This window comes from Corvus moneduloides, chromosome 14 (genome assembly GCF_009650955.1).
Source record: "Corvus moneduloides isolate bCorMon1 chromosome 14, bCorMon1.pri, whole genome shotgun sequence".
Taxonomy (NCBI): domain Eukaryota; kingdom Metazoa; phylum Chordata; class Aves; order Passeriformes; family Corvidae; genus Corvus; species Corvus moneduloides.
Genome location: NC_045489.1, coordinates 836,235 through 855,247, shown reverse-complemented (window position 1 = coordinate 855,247; position 19,013 = coordinate 836,235). Strand labels below are relative to the sequence as shown.

Below are 19,013 nucleotides of genomic sequence, written 5' to 3'. Positions count from 1 at the left end.
GCTGGGCTCCTCCTGCCCCTGCAGTGCCCTTCCTGCAGCTCCTTCCAGTGCATCCCATTTCTCTTCCAGATTGAAGTCATGCATGACTATCAGGAGAAGCGGAATTCCCTGCAGTATTTTATCTCAGACAGTGATGACAGCTTAGATACACTGAAAGGGTAAGCACTCACCCCATTTACAGCACCTAAAATGATGATTATTTCTGGCCAATCCTTGCCCCATCCCTGTGTTCCTCCAGCCTGACCCAGCTGTCATCTCTTGTGCTTTTACCTCTTGGTTATTAATGAGATCACACAATGTTTTGGGCTCCTTGAACTGCAGTGATCACCTGTGGGGCTTTTTATAGACATGCAAATAATATACTTCTATTTTTTTTTTATTTTTTATTTTAGCCATGTCATAAATGAGCTTATAGAAACAGAGAGAGTGTATGTGGAGGAGCTCTTCACTGTTTTGACGGTGAGTGACTTCTCCAGGTTGCTCATTACTGTTCCCTGGTGACTTGTACAAAAGGGCACCTGCCACTCTGTCAGCCCAAGCGAAGATGTGACAGGGCAGGTTTCCACCAGACTGTCAGATCCCAAGCTAGGCATAAATGCTCAAGTTTTCTCCTTAAGTTTTCTTTGTTAGAAGCATCTGCAGGAACAGTTGGTGTCAGGATGAGCTTTTCATCTACAATGGAGGAGAAGCCTTCTGTTTGTACACAAAAGCACTGGTAATTAGTCTTAGCAGTGCCTGTAAAATACACAAAAAGCTGTTTCTTTTTACTGTTCCCTAATTCCCTTTACCTTTCGGAGACAAAAGAAAGAGGCTTGTGTTTTATCCTTGGGAGAATTCCATCTCAATACTGTGAAGTTCATGGCCATATGAAGCACATTACTTTAGAAAGCAGATTATGATTTCTCATACTGCCATTTTAGACACTTCTACTTTATTCCAAAATAACTCTTGCTGATGGCCAAAACAAGTTGGCTGTTAAATAGCTCTTCCCCTCACATTTCTCTCACCCAGGAGCAAGCAGGATATAAATCTGTTGGACTGCAGGTAGTTACACGTAATTTCCCTGCACTGATTGGGTTTTTGTTAAACCACACTGTCTGTGATGAAGCAGTTGGCAGGTACACAGATTTATTGCTGTGCACATCAAGTCTAGATAGAGAAAAATGGACAGATAGACTTCAGTTTTCTGAAAATAGTATTTCCTTTAAAGAGGAATGCCTGCTTGCTGGCCTTAAATAAAAATGACTGATTTTCCAGATACATATCATCTATTGCATCCTTAATCAACTACAAAATGCCTGCTTAGTATAAGGAATATTGATTCCAACCACAGTGAGTGTGAGAGATTAGTTTGGAAAGCCAAAGGAGATGTGCTGTACGTGTTGAACACATTCTTGCTGCTCATGTAAAAAGGGCCTCAGTTCTGTGCAGTCCTTGGGGACCAGCTTGAGCTGTGGCTAATGGCAGTCTTGGGGTCCTCTTTGCCCTGATGGTCCTGAGCTCTGGCTGTGCCTTCTCCCTGCACTGCAGTTAGGAAATTTGCCCTATCTGGTGCAGTTGTGCAGTGATGGGATGTTACTTTGGGGAGCTTTACATTCTTTCCTAGTTCCACCCAACAATTTGTATTTCAGTGTTCTCCATTCCAGCTCCTCCCCAGTTTGGGAGCCTGTGATTTCAAGGGGCAAGTGGAGCCACAGAGCCCAGAATTCCTGAAGCACTAAGGAAAGCAAGACCCCGGTGCTCAGCATGTCTTGTACAGGAGCAAAAAGCCCATTGATTTTGGTATTTGATCCCAAGCTGTGTCTGGTTGGTAGCTCACTGCCTCCTGCAGTGGTTCTGGTGGGGCTGTGTGTAACTGCTCCCTCTGCACACACACACTGCCACTCCTGAGTCCCCTGGGCACAGAGGAGATGTGACAGGTATTCCTGTGGGTCCTCTCCAGCAGCCAGGCTGATTTGCCTTTGGAGAATTGGGAGCATCTCTGCAGTGCTGCCGGCCCCACAGGAGCTGCCCCAAGCCACTCCCTCCTGGACCACAACCCCATGTGCCCAGAGACTGAAAGACAGGGTTTTAGAGACCGAAGAACAGGGAATAAAAGGGATATTGCACTTAAAAACAAAGAGATTGTCTTGGAAGTCTGTTCATGTCCCCTTTTTATCTGCCTTTGAGGGGATGGCAGCTGAGTGATGAGCCCTTTTTGCATCTGGCAGGGCTACAGAGCAGAGATGGATAATCCTGCCATGCTCATCCTCCTGCCCCCCGTGCTGAGGAACAGGAAGGACGTCCTCTTCGGAAACATGCCTGAGATCTATGACTTCCACAACAAGTATGGTGTTGCTCTGTTCCCTTGTTATCAGACTGAGCCCTTGCAACGATGAAATACGCAAACCTTACCTTGCTCACTGCTGCGTTTTTGTCCCTTCTCCCATCTCTTGCAGAATTTTCCTGCACAGTTTGGAAAACTGCCTGGGAGCACCCGAGAGAGTGGGATGTTGTTTTCTAGACAGGGTGGGTGACTCATTTTCACGTATAAAGCAGACTCGAAGGCCAATGTTTCTCCTGGTTTGTCACGCTCTGCAACACCTCACTTATGTTGGTTGAGTGAGAAGCTCCTGAGCCTCAGGACCCACAGCCAGGCCAGCAGTGGCAGAGCCTGGCCAGCAGGGATGGGGCAGAGCAGCCATCGTGACCACGCCGGGGTCTGCTGGGATCCCCAGCAGTGCTTTTTTCACCCAAACTCTGTCACTTTGAGATAGTAAAGTTGGCAGCAGAGATAAAAGCACGCACAGTTTGGGCGTTGGCCTCATTTGCTGCCCAGCAGGATTGGGTCCCTGAGGGTGACTTGCCTTTCGGCTTCCCTTGCAGCGGGAGGATTTCCAGATGTATGAGAAGTACTGCCAGAACAAGCCCCGCTCCGAGTCCCTGTGGAGGCAGTGCTCCGAAAGCTCCTTCTTCCAGGTGAGCTGCCTCTTCTACCCAGGCTGGCATCACTGTGGGACACTCCCTTGTCTTAAACACCCTCCTCGACAGCCCACAGTTCTCCTGCATTTTGTTTGGTGTTGTGTGAAAAGTGCACACAAAAGACTCGCAGAAAGAGATGTTGGAGTTTCTTGTACACCAGGAGCACAAGGCAGATCCACTCACTGTGCTATTTTGCATGTTGTTGTAATATTTCTTTAGTTGTAGGCACCATTCAATGCTTTGACATGAAATCTTGAGAGCCATCAAACCCCACGGTCGTGCTGTTGGAATAGCTACTTATAGATGCTGCAAAACTTACTTAGCCTGAATTCTATGTTCCAGGAATGCCAAAGAAAATTAGAACACAAGCTCGGGCTGGATTCCTATTTGCTCAAACCAGTACAGCGCCTGACAAAATACCAGTTACTTCTGAAGGTATCTCATGCTCTGCTTTGTAAAGGGCATCACAGATAGATTAGACTTGTTTTCCAGTTTGCTTTATTTTTCAATTAAAGGTTACCTGTAAATCAGCAGGGAGCTTTGGATGACATATTGCTTATCTTGGCCCTCTGAAGTGACTTTCAGTGAAGATGAATGTTCACATACCTGAAAAGGGAACAAGTGCTTTTAACAAGCCATTTTTTAAGGAGAGAAAGACTGTTTGAATCCGTTCAGAGATGCAAAATTACAGAAGCACCTGTAAGAAAACTGAGCCAGAGATAATCTTGAGAATCTGATGAATGAAATAGATTGTTGCATCTCTTCTCTTCAGGTGTTGATAGTGCCTGTAATCTTTAATGCCTTTATTCTTGTGTCCCCTGTCTGAGGCAGGGCAGTGCTGTTATTCTCACTTTGTAAGGCAGGGTTAACACTTGGGCAGTAGCTTCTGACTTCACCCTCTAGACTCTTGAATGAGTATACATGCAGCTGTAAGTGGACACAGGAGATTTGAAATGAAACTGATTTTATCTCAGTGGTAAAATTCTGTCTTCCATTTACTGACTTGGAACAGAATTTATAAAATCCAGAGCCTTCTTGTGTCTGCCAGTCTGAAGACAATCATCTACTGCAAGCCCATTTGAGGGCATGTGTGGCATATTGGCAGCTAATGAAGAACCTGAGCCTTATTTCCCATGCCTTACCAAGCAGGAAAACACAACACAAAGGAATCAGATGAATGTGGTGCTGCTCTATACTGACACCATCCTTACGGAAACACATTAAAAATAGGCCATCCTTCAGTGACCTGTTCCACACTCGTACTTGAGTGCTTTAGAGGGAGTCTTTTTCCAGTGACATGAAAAAAGAAACTCAGTGTAGGTCACTTCTGGCCATTGCAAACTTCGGGCAAGGTGGAAAAACCTGCTTTGTTCAAGTGCAAACACGTGCTCTCCTATTTCTATTTTCAGGAGCTGCTAAAGTACAGCACGAGCTGTGATGGAGTTCAGGAACTTCAAGAAGCTCTGGTTGCAATGTTGGATTTGCTGAAGTCAGTCAACGACTCTATGCATCAGATTTCAATAACAGGATATGATGTGAGTAGGTTTGAGCAATGAGAGCCCCTGCACAAGGCCGGGTGATGCACTGGGAATGGATGGTGTCCAGAATGTGTGAGCTGAGAACTATCCCAGAACAGCTACAAAGTGAGTGGGATCAGGGAGCCCTCACAGGTGACAGTCTTCCATCTGATTTCAGGGGTTTGGGACATACCCAGGGCTGCACAGTGCCCATACTTGCCACCTTGTGGTTTTCCAGAGTATTTTTCCAGTGTGCACCTTTGTGTTCTCACGGCTGACCTAAGTTCACCATCTTCGTAGCATTTCACATTCAGCATTTAACAAACTGCTCTCTGAGGCTGATTCTGAGCCTCTCCCACTGGAGTGGTTGTCTTTGCTATGGCTTCAGGGAAGGGTGAGGCTTTCAAAGCTGCTGATCCCAGTTCTGGCCTCCTTGAGAATTCCAACTTCCGACACCTCAGTTCAGGCTCAAATTTCATCTGCCCTGTCTCACTGAAGTAGCCCAGAGCCCCTGAGCTCTTCCATAGGAGCTGGATGGTTTTCCTTTCTTTTGAGTTCTTCCAGTTTCTGACTTTCTAGACTAGCTGCAGCCCTGCATGAGACCTCTCCTTCCCCCTGGGACCAGGTCATCACTCCCAAAAGATCCTCTGATCCTTCCAGGAAGACTTATTCTTGGAGGGACGTGCCTGGAACAGAGCTGGCCCTGTGTCCAGTCACTGGAGAGTCCTCTTGCATCTTAATTGATGTCTTTTTCTTTCTTTTTTTATTTGTCATGCTCTCCTCAGGGTGACCTGAGCGAACTGGGGAAAGTATTGATGCAGGGATCTTTCAGTGTTTGGACAGGACACCGAAAAGGGCCAACAAAAATGAAGGATCTTGCCAGGTTCAAGCCCATGCAGAGGCACCTGTTTCTGTATGAGAAAGCCTTGGTCTTCTGCAAGAAGCGAGAGGAGCACGGAGATGGATATGACAAAACCTCATCTTACAGCTTTAAGCACTTTCTGAAAGTAAGGAGTTTGTGTTTTTATTTATGAAGGTATGGGAGTTTTACACAGCCGTGTGTATTGCAGACCAGTGATTCTGCAGAGCCAAAGGGCATTTCTTCTGTGACCCAGTGGCTTGTTCTCTGCTGCTGAGGGCTGTGATGCCTCACAGGGACGTGCCATATCCACGGAGGGCTGTTGGTTGAATGAACTCTGAGGACCCCAGAGCTGAGGCAGCAGCCGGGAGACCCCATGGACCCGGAGCCACGGATGTGACTCTGCCAGGGAAATGGAGCTGTGCCAATCCCAGGGGTACAACTGTGCCTGGCCCCTGCTCTAGTCCGTGTTCCAGGAGTGGGTGAGGGCATGGAAGGGCGTTATGTGTCTTTCAGCCCACATGGGAGAGCGAGGAGGCTCCTCGTGCCCCAGGGAGGCCCCTAGGGCAGGCTCTGCCTGGCTGCTCCTGAGCCCTATTTCCCACCCCGCAGGAGGATGCAGGGATAATCTTCTCCCTCCCCATTGCCTTTCTCCTTTGCAGGCTCCAACTGCAGCTAAAAGGACAATTATCAGATGACAAGAGTAGCCTATGGCAAAATACGAGGGATGTAAGCAACAGTCCCAACCCTATAAATGCTAACTATTGCCAGTAAAATTCCCCAAGCACTGCTCTAGAAGAGACCTTCTGGCATAATGCGTGTGATGAGCAGTTCTAATATCAGCATTTGTTCCTCAGTGCTCTGCCTTGTTTTTCTTGAAGAATAGAAACCCAGTAGGGGTATATATTAGATTGGAAAAAATTGAGAATTGGAGGCAGAGCAGATCCCTGCTGCAGGTCCCTGCTCTCAGTGGGGTCTGGGGAGGGAGACGCATGAGCAGTCAGAAAACAAGGTAACAGTAGGTAAGTCTGTTCAGCTCTGGTGCACGTTACAAATGATCTAATAAAAGCAAGTCTCAGGCCATATGTTTTGGTACCTAATGTTTTCCCCAAACAGCATCATTTTCTTTCTGGAGAGCTTGTTTTCCCTGCAGTACTTGTTTTACCATACATGCTTTTGAAAGAACTGAAGAGGTGGCAGGGGGAAATCCAGCTCAGAGGAGAAAATCCTGTGCTCAGGAGTCCAGGCAATGTTTTCCTTTGCCTCAGGAGGGCTCATTTTCCAGTTGACACACAGAGAGGTTGGAGTTAGGGAATCCATGGATGCGACAAGATTACATCTGCACACATATGTTTTGAGAATTGCTGTTCTGAGGGCAAAATCCTATTTCTGGAGCTCGACATTTATTTGATTCGTGATCAAATAAATTGAATCATTGATATTGGAAAAGACCTCTAAGATCATTGAGTCCAACTGTTAACCCAGCAGTGCCAAATCCACCTCTAAACCGTGACCCCAAGTATCAGGAAATTGTTTTTCTTTGCAGCAATGTTTTTTTTGGGATTCAGGGTTGCAATGAGCTGTTGGGTAGAAGCTGTGTAACAGATCATCCGTGAAACAAACAAAAGAAACCCTCAGGATAATATTCTGTATGCTGTAAAATGTGCAGTGGTCAATACCTCTTCAGCTGAGAGTCAGAAACTTAGAGGATGCAGGTTACTGCAGTGCCAGGTAAATCTGCCTGGTGCCACGTGGAAGCCGATGCAGATAAACACCATCCCAGAGCTTTGCACTAACCCAGCCTGGTTGGCACTGCAGTGATCCAACTGCTGACAGTAAATCCTGGGCAGGGGGAAGAAATAGAATTTTAAAATCCACTAACCTGAATGAACAGACTTTCAATCTGTCTCTTCCTGGTGCTTTTTCTTTGCATCATCATAGTAGGTCATCTAAAATTTCTAATATCTTGATGCCTGGGCAGTTTTGTAGGAGCCTCTGTAAATTGCCAAGGTAGAGAAGATGCACAGAACTGGGAATTGCAGCGAGTGGGTGAGGTGCTCTCTAGGCTGCCCTTCCAACAGCTTTCATAAATTTTAAGTTTTTATAAAATCAGAATGGAGCCTCATTTGGCTTTCTAAGGCATCTTGACAGGACAAGGGGAAATGGCCTCAAGTTGCACCAGTGGGTTCAGGTTGGATATGAGGAGTGGTCAGGCACTGTCACAGCTGCCCAGGGCAGTGAGGGAGTCCCCATCCTTTGAGGGATTTAAAAGATGTGTGGATGTGGCACTTGGGGACATGGGTTAGTGGTGGCCTTGGCAGTGCCGGGGGAATGGTTGGACTCGATGGTCGTAGAGGTCTTTCCCAGCCTAAATGCTTCTGTGATGTCAAGAGCAACTTGGTTGCTCCTCCCTGAGGCTGTTTATGTCACTGCAAAGGGGCACCAACATTTGAAAAAGCTGGAACAGAACATTTGTTCGTGGGACCTCTTCTGTAAGTCATCGACGTCTTTCAGACCAAAAGCTCTGGGCACGCGCATACTGCCAAGGAGGAACAGCAGTGTTGAACAGATGTTATTTCTAAGGTTCTGTTTGTTTATAATGGATTTGTCTAATGCAGTCTGTGTGAATAATTTATGATAGATGATACCTTTGTTATTACATCTGCTCCAAAACATGCAGGTGGGATACCTGAGCTATTTTTGACCATCCCTTAATTGCCAGCAAACTCTGCTTTGAGGGAGAGGATGGTTTGTGTGATATCAGGTATTACAGCATTTTTCAGCTTCATGGCCTGTTCAGGAGGGATGTCAGAGGTCTCCTGTTGTTGAAGAGTTTCTTGTCTCTAATCATAGTTTTAAGCTTGGTTCAGGTCGGTCACATTGTGCAGATCCTGAAGGATTTGGGCCTGTGGTATTTTCATCCAGACTATCAAAAGTGGTTGGTGATACTGAGTAAAGCAGCATTCAGCTTCAAGCCTGGGTGCATCCTGAAAGCTCAGGCTTGGGGCAGCTCAGGCTGTGTATCCAAAAGCTAACCCTGCTTTTGGAAACCTTAGGGTTTTTCCCATCACCACTACAGGGATGGTCAGGGGCCAAAGGGTATTGAACTCAAACCCCTAAAGGAGCTAAGGGCTTCACAAATGGGTTTTAAAGGTCACTGAAAGAGGGAAACAAAGAATTTGGTGAGCAAATAAAGAATAATATGGCAGAAATAATATATGTAGATAAATAACATGTCACGTGTTTATAAATCTTCATATGCCAAACCTGAGAAATTCTGTGCTGAAAGAGGCAACTGAGATGATGCTTCAGTCAGTTCCACTCATTCCCAAATGAAAACTTCCCGAAGGTCCATTGATTGGTTTTGGAAAGCTTATCCAAAATGCAGCAAGCTGATAGAAAGTCAGGAGGCACGAGACAGATAATGACTTTTGGTTGCTACTTGAATTAAAATTGATAAAACATGTTAAATTCAGTGAAAACAAGTTTAACTTGCTGTCAAAAGTCTGGATTCCTGGGGAAGAGGGAGCTTTGAATTGTGTTTAAATTTGTTGTTTGGATTTGCAGATGAATGCAGTTGGAATAACTGAGAATGTGAAAGGAGATCATCGGAAATTTGAGATCTGGTACAGTGGGAGAGAAGAGGTGTATGTGGTGCAGGTTTGTAGCTTCAGAAATCTGGGTATTTGCACACCCTCAGAGCAGTGAGAAGAAAATGTGTCTCATTGGTCTTTATGGTTGTAGTGATAGCTCTACAATTTCCACTGTGCCTTGCCTGGATGTAATGGGAATCATCAATTTGAAAAGATTAAGACTGTTTAAAATTTATTGGTAGCTTTGGGAAAAAAAAGGGGATTTCAGTTAATTACAGCAGAGAAAAGTTAAGATTTTATTCCTACATTATAATGATGACTCCTAATTCAAAATTCAGACAATTTTCTCTTCTTCCAGGCCCAAACAGTAGATCTGAAGATGGCATGGTTGAACGAAATAAGAAAAATTTTGTTCAAGCAGCAAGAGCTTATAAAAGGTACATTTGACCAATTTCTCTGTGGCTTTCATTGTGCAGCAGAAGCTTTCCTGTTGTCACATTGCTGATCTTCAAGTCCACTAATTTTCACTGGAGAATTGATTTTTAGAAGCCTGGTAGCAAAATGCTGGAGTGAGGCCTTACATTACAGGGAAATAACATAACTTGGAGCAGTAAAAGCTGGGTGCTCATGTGAAAATGAATTACAGAAGTACATTTTTTTGGTTGTCGTTACCTTGGGGATTATTTCACATTTGTTATCATAGGTTTAATTCAACGAGATACATAACAGACCCCTGATTTTAAGCGTATTTTGGTCCTCAGTAGCATGCTGGGTATTGGATTTGTGCTAGCATGCCACCTTGATCATAATTAAGTCTGTGCTTTGCAAGAGTCCATAGGTCTGTTTTTCTCTGAACAGAAATCAATAGGGTTGTACAAAAGGTCTAATTTTAAAAGTAATGCTTCAAGTGTGACAGTTGCTAATAAAAAACTGGATTTGAAGCTGTGTTTGCCCTCCCAGCAGTGGAGAAGCAGCAGCCTGGCTCGTGCTCGGAGCAGCTCCCGCTCTCGTCCCAGCTGAGTGACGGGTGAGTGCCAGGAGCTGGCTGGGGCTCCCTGGGGTGCCCTCCCATCAGTGGGCACCCAGCTCCTGCTGGCTGGGTCCTGCTGCCTCTGTGCTGGCCCCGTTTCTGTCTCTGGGGAGGGGACAGGAGGGACGTGCTGCTGCTCTCACCCTTCAGTGGCAGTGGCTGGGGACAGGGTCTGCGGGGGCCACCCTTGAGCCTGGCAGCTCAGCCTGAGCTGCAGCTGCTCTGCAGATGGAGACAGACCAAAGACAGGGCTCTAATTCACACTGCAGCAACTTCATCTCCCCTCCCAGAAAGATTAGGAACCGGGCATTAAATCCTCAATCTTTATAGAAACATGCAGTAAGAGGTACCAGTATTATTTTTGACGCTGTTTTACAAAACCTCATGGAGTTTGTGTTCATTCGTGAAGTAAAACTAAGATTGATTTCTCTATTTTTTTAATGATTCAGGAAGCAGCAGAGAGCCTCCATCAGCTCCGAAGAGAACGACTCGGAGCGCACCAGCCCGGTGATGCTGGACAGCGGGCTCGTGTCCCCCCAGAACAAGCCCCACAGAAGTATGGCCCCTTCCCCTCCCTTCAGGGCATTTCTGTGCGTGCCCGCCTACCCCAGCCTGAGCCCCACACTGTCTTCCAGGCTGGCCAGGAATGTCCCAGTCCCTGGAGATCTGCGAGGGGCTGGAGGAGTGGTCGGGTCACCAGTACCTCTCCAACTGCTCAGACACCGAAGAGGAGGACGGGAACCAGCTGGTAGGTGGAGGTGCAGTAGTGGCAGAGCTTGGGGGGCTGCCATGGTCAGTCATCTTGCCTTGCTTTCCTTGGGTAATGGATGGATCTTGTCCATGCCTCTCAGAATTTCCGTATCTCAGTTTGGGGAATGAGAAGATGTCTCAGCCACAGTTTCTTGAAGTAATTTTAATTAAGGTAGCTGATAGGGCTCTGTCACATTCCCTGCAGCAGTCAGAAATCACAGTTGTGTGATGTGAAATGCAGCTAAATAAGATAAGTTTTTCTTTCTTCCACAGTCTCCAGGAAAATACACAGCCCTTGCAGACTGCAAGAGGAGAGGATCAGAGGACCTGCTGGTGAAAAACGGGGATGAAATTCAGCTCTTGCATGAAGATGGTGAGGGACAGTGGTAGGTATTTTAGGATTTCTTTGCCTTATCTTTAAGAGCCTGCAAAGCAGTCCCTTGAAATGTGGCTTGCCTGGTGATACACTCACTGCAGCTCCTGACTGAGCTTTAGACTATTCCAGAAAGCTGGAGAATTCATTCCCTTGCCAAGATGGGATGCCATCCACACTGGCTTGGCCTGGGGAAACAAGTCAGGACTTCCCTTGCCATGGGTGTCTGGGTGAGCTGGGTTTTACCAACACCTTCACAGCCCCTCTTGCCATGCTCTTCCCACTTCAGATGGTGCTTCCCTTTGCCTGTGCCAGCTCAGCTCCAGGCTTTGTTCCTCTGGGCTTATTAACAGCCATAGTGAGTAATTGCAAGGCATTTTCCTCCCTCAGACAGCTGTAGGAACGTTAACTGGGGGATGGCTGCAGACCCTGTTTCTCTTCTATGTAAAGCTGTGGCTCACAAGATACCCCCTCTCAGCTGGTTCTCTCCTGGTGGCTGGGAGCATCAGGCCTGCTGCCTGTCGAGCCATTGGTGTCCTTGTCTGGAAGGGCAGCGTGCCCCCTCCTGAGATTTACAGCAGTTTGGCTGAGGTTTCTGGCTCTTTCCTTTCCAGGATGATTCTGCCCAGCTCTCATCAGCCAGCGCGGGCTCTCAGCAGGAGGGAGCCCAGTGTGCCAATGCCTTGTTTGGGGTGTGGGAAGGGTGATGTTAGCAGGAACCTGGATCAGATTTGTGCAGGCACCAGCCTGTAAATGCACAGATGTCAGTGCCCCGTGGAGGATTCCTGGCTGACAGCTACAGCCCTTGCACTTAAGAGAAATTAAAATAGGATAAAACAGAATATTTCAGTTGCAAGGGATCTGCAAGGATCATCTAGTCCCACTGCATTTTGAAAAATTCCATTTGTTGTTAGCAAAAGCAAGATGCAAAGCACCTCAGGTTTGCTGCAAGTTCACCTCTCCCTGAGGGCTTCAGCCCGTGCTAGTCAAGAATTTCTCACACCAAGCTTTATTGTTAGCACCAATTTCACTGCATGAGTGAGACACGGGGTTGTCACTTATGAGCACGAGTATTTCCAGCTGCCTAAATCTTGGCTTGAATTTACTTACAGTATCCTGACTAAAATCATCCTACCAGTCTAAACAGCAGAGGAGTGAGGAAAATAATTGCCCTTGACTCCATCAGAAGCCAGTTTTCCTCTACTGGCATCTCTGGAGGTCTTGGGCAGGATGACTTGAGAGGGAGTCCTGTTCCTCTCCATTGTCTAGAGAGGTGTAGGCTTTTTAATTACGTTCCTAAATTTAGGTGGGAGGAGTACTTTAAAGGCATGCTCAGGTCCTGTTAAAATGCTGCCCTGGTTTGAACAAATTGTTGCTTGCAGCACCAGCTGCGTAGAGTGTGCCCTCACCAAAGGGCTCCTGGGTGTTGGTTGGCTTCTGTTACTAATGCTGTTGTCATTCAAAGGTTGGTGAAAAACCTAAACAGAAGAAAAGAAGGCTGGATTCCTGTCCACAGTCTGCAGATTGTAGTCGGTGACTGCAGATTTCGGAATGCCAAAGTTGCAGGTATTTGATAGCACGCCTAGCAGAAATATTTCATATCTCAAATCAGGTCTTTTAAGCCATTTGCTTTACACTTGATGTACTAAATCTGGCTGCATATGCCTCTGCTGGAAAAATAGAAAAGCAAGCAGCTATTCCAAAAAGCCTGCAAAAGTAGTAAATTAAGCTTTTGTTTGTTTGTTTAACACATTAAGATGTTTCTGAGACTTTAGGCACTAGTAAATTAAAACCAGGCATTTAAAAACATAGATTTCTTTGCAAGAGCGCTGGGTAGAAGATCGGGGAGAAGAGACGGAGTCTGACCAGGGATTCCCGTGACTGTTTTGCCTCCTCACTGCAGTAGCTCAAACCCCGTGTGAACAGGAGGTACCTAAGCAAAATCTCCTCCTGCTGCAAAAGACATCGTGGCCTGACCCCAGCACTCTAAAGGCAATACTTCCTTCCTCCCTGCTGCCTCACTCCTGCCCTCACTGCTGCCTGCTGGTTAATCCATCCTTAGATAAAGTTTATAATAAACAGGTTACCAGGTTTCGGCCAAAGGCTTCGAGTCTCCAAACCCATATTTCTCATTTTCTAGCTGTAAATGTACATAGAAATAGATAGGGAAGCATAAGAGATGACACAAGAAAATGCCTTAAGAGCAGCCTGTTGCCCTTGCCATGTACGCAGCATCACCTCCATGTGTTGCCTCATCACCATGCTGTCCATTGGAAATGGGAGACCAGGGTTTGCTATGGAACAGCTCAGGAAACTCACATAGACTTAGTCCATTAAAAAACCCCAAAAAACTAGTTATGACTATATGAAGCAAATTTTGCAAGGAGATTTCTCTTTAAATACTTCTTTCTGTCAGAATCTATTATTCTGATGAATGTGAAGGAAGCCGTCTGAAAGGCTTAAAATTCCAGTCAGCTCTTGCTGGTTTTTCAGTATATTTCAGTGACATCCATCCTATACAGGAGGGTATTTTTTATCCCCTTTGTTGCAGGGCGGTCAAATCTCACAGGTTGAAGGTTTTCTGATTTTATGTAAGGGGTAGTTTGCTAACCAACGTTCAGAGTTTACTGGCACCCTGTTTTCCAGGTGCAGTTATGGCTCCCTTGATCATCTCTCCATGTGTAGCTATCTCACCAGGTCCTATGCAGAAGGGTTTTCCAGCTGTGACTGCATCTCAAAAAAAGGGTGCTGGCAAACTTTGAACCCTGGTTTGCATTGTCAGTGGTCATATCCCCAAAAACCTAGAGACTGTCAGCTCCAGACTGGTTTACAAAGTTGCTGAGTACAAACTAAGGAGAATTTCACGAGGTGAAACCACAGAAAATGCCTCCTGTGAGTCCCAGGTTCTCCAGAGTCATGTCCCGGGGTCTGAGAGCACTGAGGCTCTGTGTTCCCTGCTGAGGTAACTGTTCTCTTCTGCTGTTGCTGATCGTGGCTGGAGTCTCGAGGCATGATTCTAGTTTTACATGCACTCCAGGAAATATTGGGGGAATGATGTAGGATGTTTCCTTGCTATTTCCTAGAGCTATTCCTAGAGTTTTTCAGCGATGTGTCCTTAAGCCATAAGCAACTTGCACTCTGAAAATTGATTTTCATACAGTACTTTTGCATTCAGCAATTCCCTTTACTCTGTGGGCTGGTCGCTTCACGCTGCAGGTGACACTGTACCACTGACTCCTTGGGAATGGTCTGGATCGGGCTCTTTCCTGCTTCTTCAGAAGATGGAGCTCTTGCTCCAGTATAGCAGAGGGAGAATTAGGCAGCCAAGCTCGTGGAGCAAAGTGGGGGCAGGAGGGAGCATCAGAACCCTCACAGATTATGAGCTGCTTGTGCTGAAATACTGGTTTGCATGTTAGCAATGTAAGCTTGACGAACATGTGGGGTCCCCAAGAGCTTAGAGAGTGTTGGAGTCACCTCAGTGCTGGGGGAGAGACAGTTCTGGCATTCTCTGGGGGCAGTGCCTTATTGCTCAGCCCCAGGTTCCCCTAATTAAACTTTATGTCCAGTCACAGAATTTCAAAGCAACATTCATACAAATCTGGAGGTTGGGATTTTTTTCAGGGCAAAGCCTTTAGCTGAATAGATTAAATGGTTCCCTTACCTTCACATTTCCTCTTAGATTTATACTGTGGCCCTAACAAAACCTCCCACCACAGGATGACTGATACCTGCATGCCTACAAGCTGTTCCTCTCCCATCCTGCTAATTATTCCAGTGTTGAGCCAGTACAAATCATAATGAAGTTACTGGGAACTTTTTGCTGTCCATTTTAAGTTAGCAGAGGGGCACTTGGTAAATGCTTCACTCCCCAGCCATTTCCAGCTTTGCAAATCCATGGTCCTCTTGTAAATCTTGGCCTGGATAGAAGCCATGAGGCTATCTGGGAGGAAGGTGGCTGGCTTGGAGATCATTTTGAAAATGAATTTTCCTTCTGGTGAGCCTCTAGCTGTAAATTCTGAGATTAGTCCTTGCTCCTTTCTTCCAAATAGATTTATTCTCTCTGCTGTGCAGACCCATGGTGGATTTTTTTATGTGCATGATGAAAGAATAGTTTTGTATTGCAGGTGGTAACATGCAGAGCTCAAATGAAAAATATTTGGAGAGAACTGTGCTCAGAAAGAGCAATATTCAGAATGTAACTACTGTTGAGGCTCAGCCATGTGTTGCTGGTTTCAGCTGCCTTGCAAGTGGTCAGGCATTGCCTGGTCAACTGACTCGGCTTTTCCATGAATTCACACAGAGATGCAAGATTATCTCCTCATTCAGGGAAGGTGGGGGCTCCAGCATTGCAATCCCAACTCCTTCTCTGCACTGCAGCAGGAGACAAAACATTTCTGCATGTCCCTTGGTGGCCAGTGTGCCAAAGATCACACTTTGAAGCACTGGCAGGTCTGTGTCAGTGAAGAAAAGGGCATCTCACCTCTCAGCTGCACTGCAGCACCCACGGCAAAGGCTTGGAACCAGATTTTCTCTGAAGTCTCTTCTTACTCAATCCATGCTGTGATTTAAGGTGGACACAGGCTCCTGTTCTACATGCCAAACCCTCTCCTAGTTTGTTTTAACATCCCACTTGCCAAATTCTCTCTTCCAAGCCCTAAGGGGATTCCCTGTGTGTGCTCTTCATGCCATAAAGCTGAGCAAAGGTTTCCCCCCGCTGGCAGTGCCCGAAGGACCAAGCTTGCATGTCCATGCCCCCACTGGACAGGGCACTGGGGATTGTCCCTCAGCCAGGGGAGCTGGAGGCAGCCCTTTTGTGGCTCCCATCTGCCTGATCAGGGTATTTATTGTCTGTGGCTTGAGCTTTCGCAGGCTGCTGCGAGCATGTTGGCTGAAATGTGCACTCTTTGTCCAAGTTTGGTTAAAATGCCACTTGTGGCTTGCAGCTGCAGCACAGCAGTTTGCACTGCTCCTCACGCACTTTAAGGACTGCAGCCACAGGCTTTTGTGTCTATACAGGGTCCCTTAGAGGAAATGCTGATTTCTTTTTGGCCTTTGGAACATAAAGCAGGGTCTCCTCCTATGATCTGAGATGCCAGCCAGCTTCACAGAACAGCTATTTAGTAACGCCCTAGAAAACCACTTCAGGCCTGACAAAATAAGGAGCCTAGAGAAGATACCAGCTGGCCTTGCTGTGATAATGAAGTAATAGATGATGGAAATGAGTCAAACCCTGTGGTCCTGCCTTAGTCAAGGCTCTCACTGAAGCCAGTGGGAGTTCAGCTTTTAGGGAGAAATACAGAAGTGCATTTATTTTTTTTATGTTATACAAATGTTACATGATTATAGGGAACAATGTATTTCTTGGAATAAGATGCTTTAATATTAACATCATTCTCCATTACTTTATAGATGCTGCCCTGTGTAACACGAGAAAGTTCAGTTCCCCTTGAATTAAGGGTGAACTAGTAGCATCTTATTTTCGATGCTCTTTGGAAGCTTTCAACTAAGTGTTACAGAGAAATAGCACAATAGTTGGAGTTGTCCTGTACTATTCATCACATTCACAGACCTCCACAGCTTCATCTGCACTGAATGGGACTGGGGTCCTAAGCAGCTTCTCATGCTCATAAAGGAAGCCATTCTCTGCTCTTTGGTTTTTTTTTGCCTGTGGAAAGTATGATATTTTATTAATTTTTCCTACTGTTTTTCCATGACATACATCATGTTTCATCAGAGAAGTACACTACAGTTTCCTGACACTTTGTTTAGATGCTTGAAATTTCCTCTACAGGTTGAAGTAGGTTTTGCCTACTTGTTAGCTGACAACTGTTGAAGTTGCAAACAAGAGTTGAGTTTTGGTAAACCAAAAAGAAAAAAAAAACCAAACAAAGAAGCTGTATGTCCCACTTAATTGATTTTATGGGTGGATTTTTCTTAAATATCTGCTTCAGCTATGTGAATGTAATGTTCTGTAAGAGCATCATCTGGCTGACTCACATGTGAGGATGCAATAACACTAAAGATCCTCTTTTTGCACTTAGGGTCTGAGTCCAGCCCATTGCAATCAGCCTCCTTGATTTCAGTGGGGTTTGGATCAGGTCAAACTGACAACTCAGGGTTGTCACCAATCACTTAGGGTCCCAAAGCGTCCCAAGGCTGAAACCTGTATCTAGCAAGTGTTGAAGTTTACATTAATGTATGTACTTTTGGAACACGTGCCATAAATCCAAGCTAAATGTCCATGTTTGCACTAAGGATGTTCTTGTGATAAGACTTTTTCAGCATCTTTAACAATAATGTATCTATTGAATTTTTGAGAAAGGAAGGAGAATGTTGAAGACTCATAATTTAATTATTTTGTGTTTCTTTGTCTAGTTTTGCTTTTGTAGAACATAGGTAGGTACAGGTGGTTTGAACTTTTAAGCAGATGTGTGCAAAGAGCACCTGAGTGTGTGGAGAGCAGGGTTAATAGTGTGCATGCAGTAGTGAATTTGCTCTGTCCCAGTCAAATGCAATGTTTAGACCATGGACTAAAGGGGGACCTTTATGATCTGACTTTTATTTGTGAACCAGTCCTTAGACACAGTCCCAAGTTGAGTTAAACATACTGGGGTTTGTTTTGTGATCATTTTTGTGTGGAGGCACTGTTGAGCCACTCAATGGCTGTGGTTGCCTGGGGGTTCCCCATCACTCAGTGGACATCTCTCCACTATGGGTCTCCAGTATGGGGGATGACCCTTGTGCACCCTCAGAAATGTGACCAGCTGAGTCTGAACTGAGCAACACCACAGACCTAGAACAATCCTGATATCCTTCAGCCACTGACAATCACAGTGCAGAGGTTTTAAGCCACTGAAGGTTCTTTTCATCTACTTTAAAATCAATCACAATGCACTAATTGGGTGGGAAAGTAGGAGTGTCTTAAGTTACTGTTGGGGCTGTTTATAGCGGTAACAATTCTTGTGGTAACAATACACATTTTGAGGTACAACTGTAAATATTTGTCTGAAACATAGCACACATTGCATATTAAATGATTTTAATCTTTTTTGTCTTCCATGGTTTTAAATCTAAGCTTTTATTAATTTATGAGGTTGATAAGTTCTGCAAATCTGAATGTACAGTCTGAGGTTTTTAACATTTGAAACTTTGCACACGACATGGTATGTTCCCCTGAGTATGCTGTTGAACTAGGCTCTTCATGTATATGTATAAATTACAGTAGAGAATTTTCTCTGACTGCAAGTTTAAATGAACTATATTGTATATGTACCTGTAAAAAATGTGTTAAATCTATATTTAAAGATTAAAAACTTGTTAAATAAATCCATCTGAGAATATGCAGTTCTGTTCAAAGACGCATCTGCTGTAATTCTAGATAAAAAGCTCCTCACAGTGTTGGTTTTATTTCATTTCCTTGGAACAACTTAAAACCTTCTTATATGCATTTTGATTTTGAGGTAAGCAGTGGCAGATGATCCAGTTAGTTTCTTGCTGGATGCAGTGGCACTGAAATTGGGAGAGGCACCTTAGTGCTCATACTGATGTCTGAATGAGCAGCTGCTGCAACCCTGCCCTGGCTCAGGGTGTCCCCAGCCTGCCCCTCATCCATCCCAGCACGGCTCAGGGTGTCCCCAGCCCCGGCCTCCCTTTCCTTCCAGCACCGTGCAGCACTACCAGGAGCCACCTCTGGGCTTAGGAGCACAGGCTCTGCTCACGGGTGGGCCCATGGGGACAATGTGGGCATCAGCAGAAGTGGCCTTGGGGGCAGGGAGAACACCCCTGGCCGTGGGTTCTGCCCCTGGGGACATGCTGGGGTCCCTGCGGGCTGGTGAAGCCTGCCCATGCCAGGCAGCCCAGTGCAGGTCCTGGAAGCCCCCCTGTTTCCTTGTGCACCCCTGGAGGTTTCCATGGAAGGAGAGACAAGCTG

At 45.8% G+C, this 19,013-nt stretch overlaps 1 protein-coding gene across 5 annotated transcripts in view; it reads left to right on the top strand.

Moving 5' to 3' along the window:
- The window catches only part of MCF2 (MCF.2 cell line derived transforming sequence), a 54,763-nt gene extending 36,322 nt beyond the window's left edge, over positions 1-18,441 (top strand). For 2 of the 5 annotated variants that reach the window (XM_032123889.1, XM_032123893.1), the window contains 16 exons: positions 70-158; positions 393-459; positions 2,211-2,326; positions 2,439-2,508; positions 2,866-2,958; positions 3,304-3,396; positions 4,371-4,496; positions 5,264-5,485; positions 8,905-8,997; positions 9,289-9,367; positions 9,891-9,957; positions 10,410-10,516; positions 10,596-10,708; positions 10,984-11,096; positions 12,549-12,649; positions 12,896-18,441. In XM_032123889.1, the coding sequence (XP_031979780.1) occupies positions 70-158; positions 393-459; positions 2,211-2,326; positions 2,439-2,508; positions 2,866-2,958; positions 3,304-3,396; positions 4,371-4,496; positions 5,264-5,485; positions 8,905-8,997; positions 9,289-9,367; positions 9,891-9,957; positions 10,410-10,516; positions 10,596-10,708; positions 10,984-11,096; positions 12,549-12,649; positions 12,896-12,948 (1,602 nt within the window). In that variant the 3' untranslated portion in view covers positions 12,949-18,441. The remainder of the gene's footprint in view (positions 1-69; positions 159-392; positions 460-2,210; positions 2,327-2,438; positions 2,509-2,865; positions 2,959-3,303; positions 3,397-4,370; positions 4,497-5,263; positions 5,486-8,904; positions 8,998-9,288; positions 9,368-9,890; positions 9,958-10,409; positions 10,517-10,595; positions 10,709-10,983; positions 11,097-12,548; positions 12,650-12,895) is intronic. The other 3 variants (XM_032123890.1, XM_032123892.1, XM_032123891.1) reach the window with 3 other exon arrangements.
- Positions 18,442-19,013: the final 572 nt, after the last annotated feature.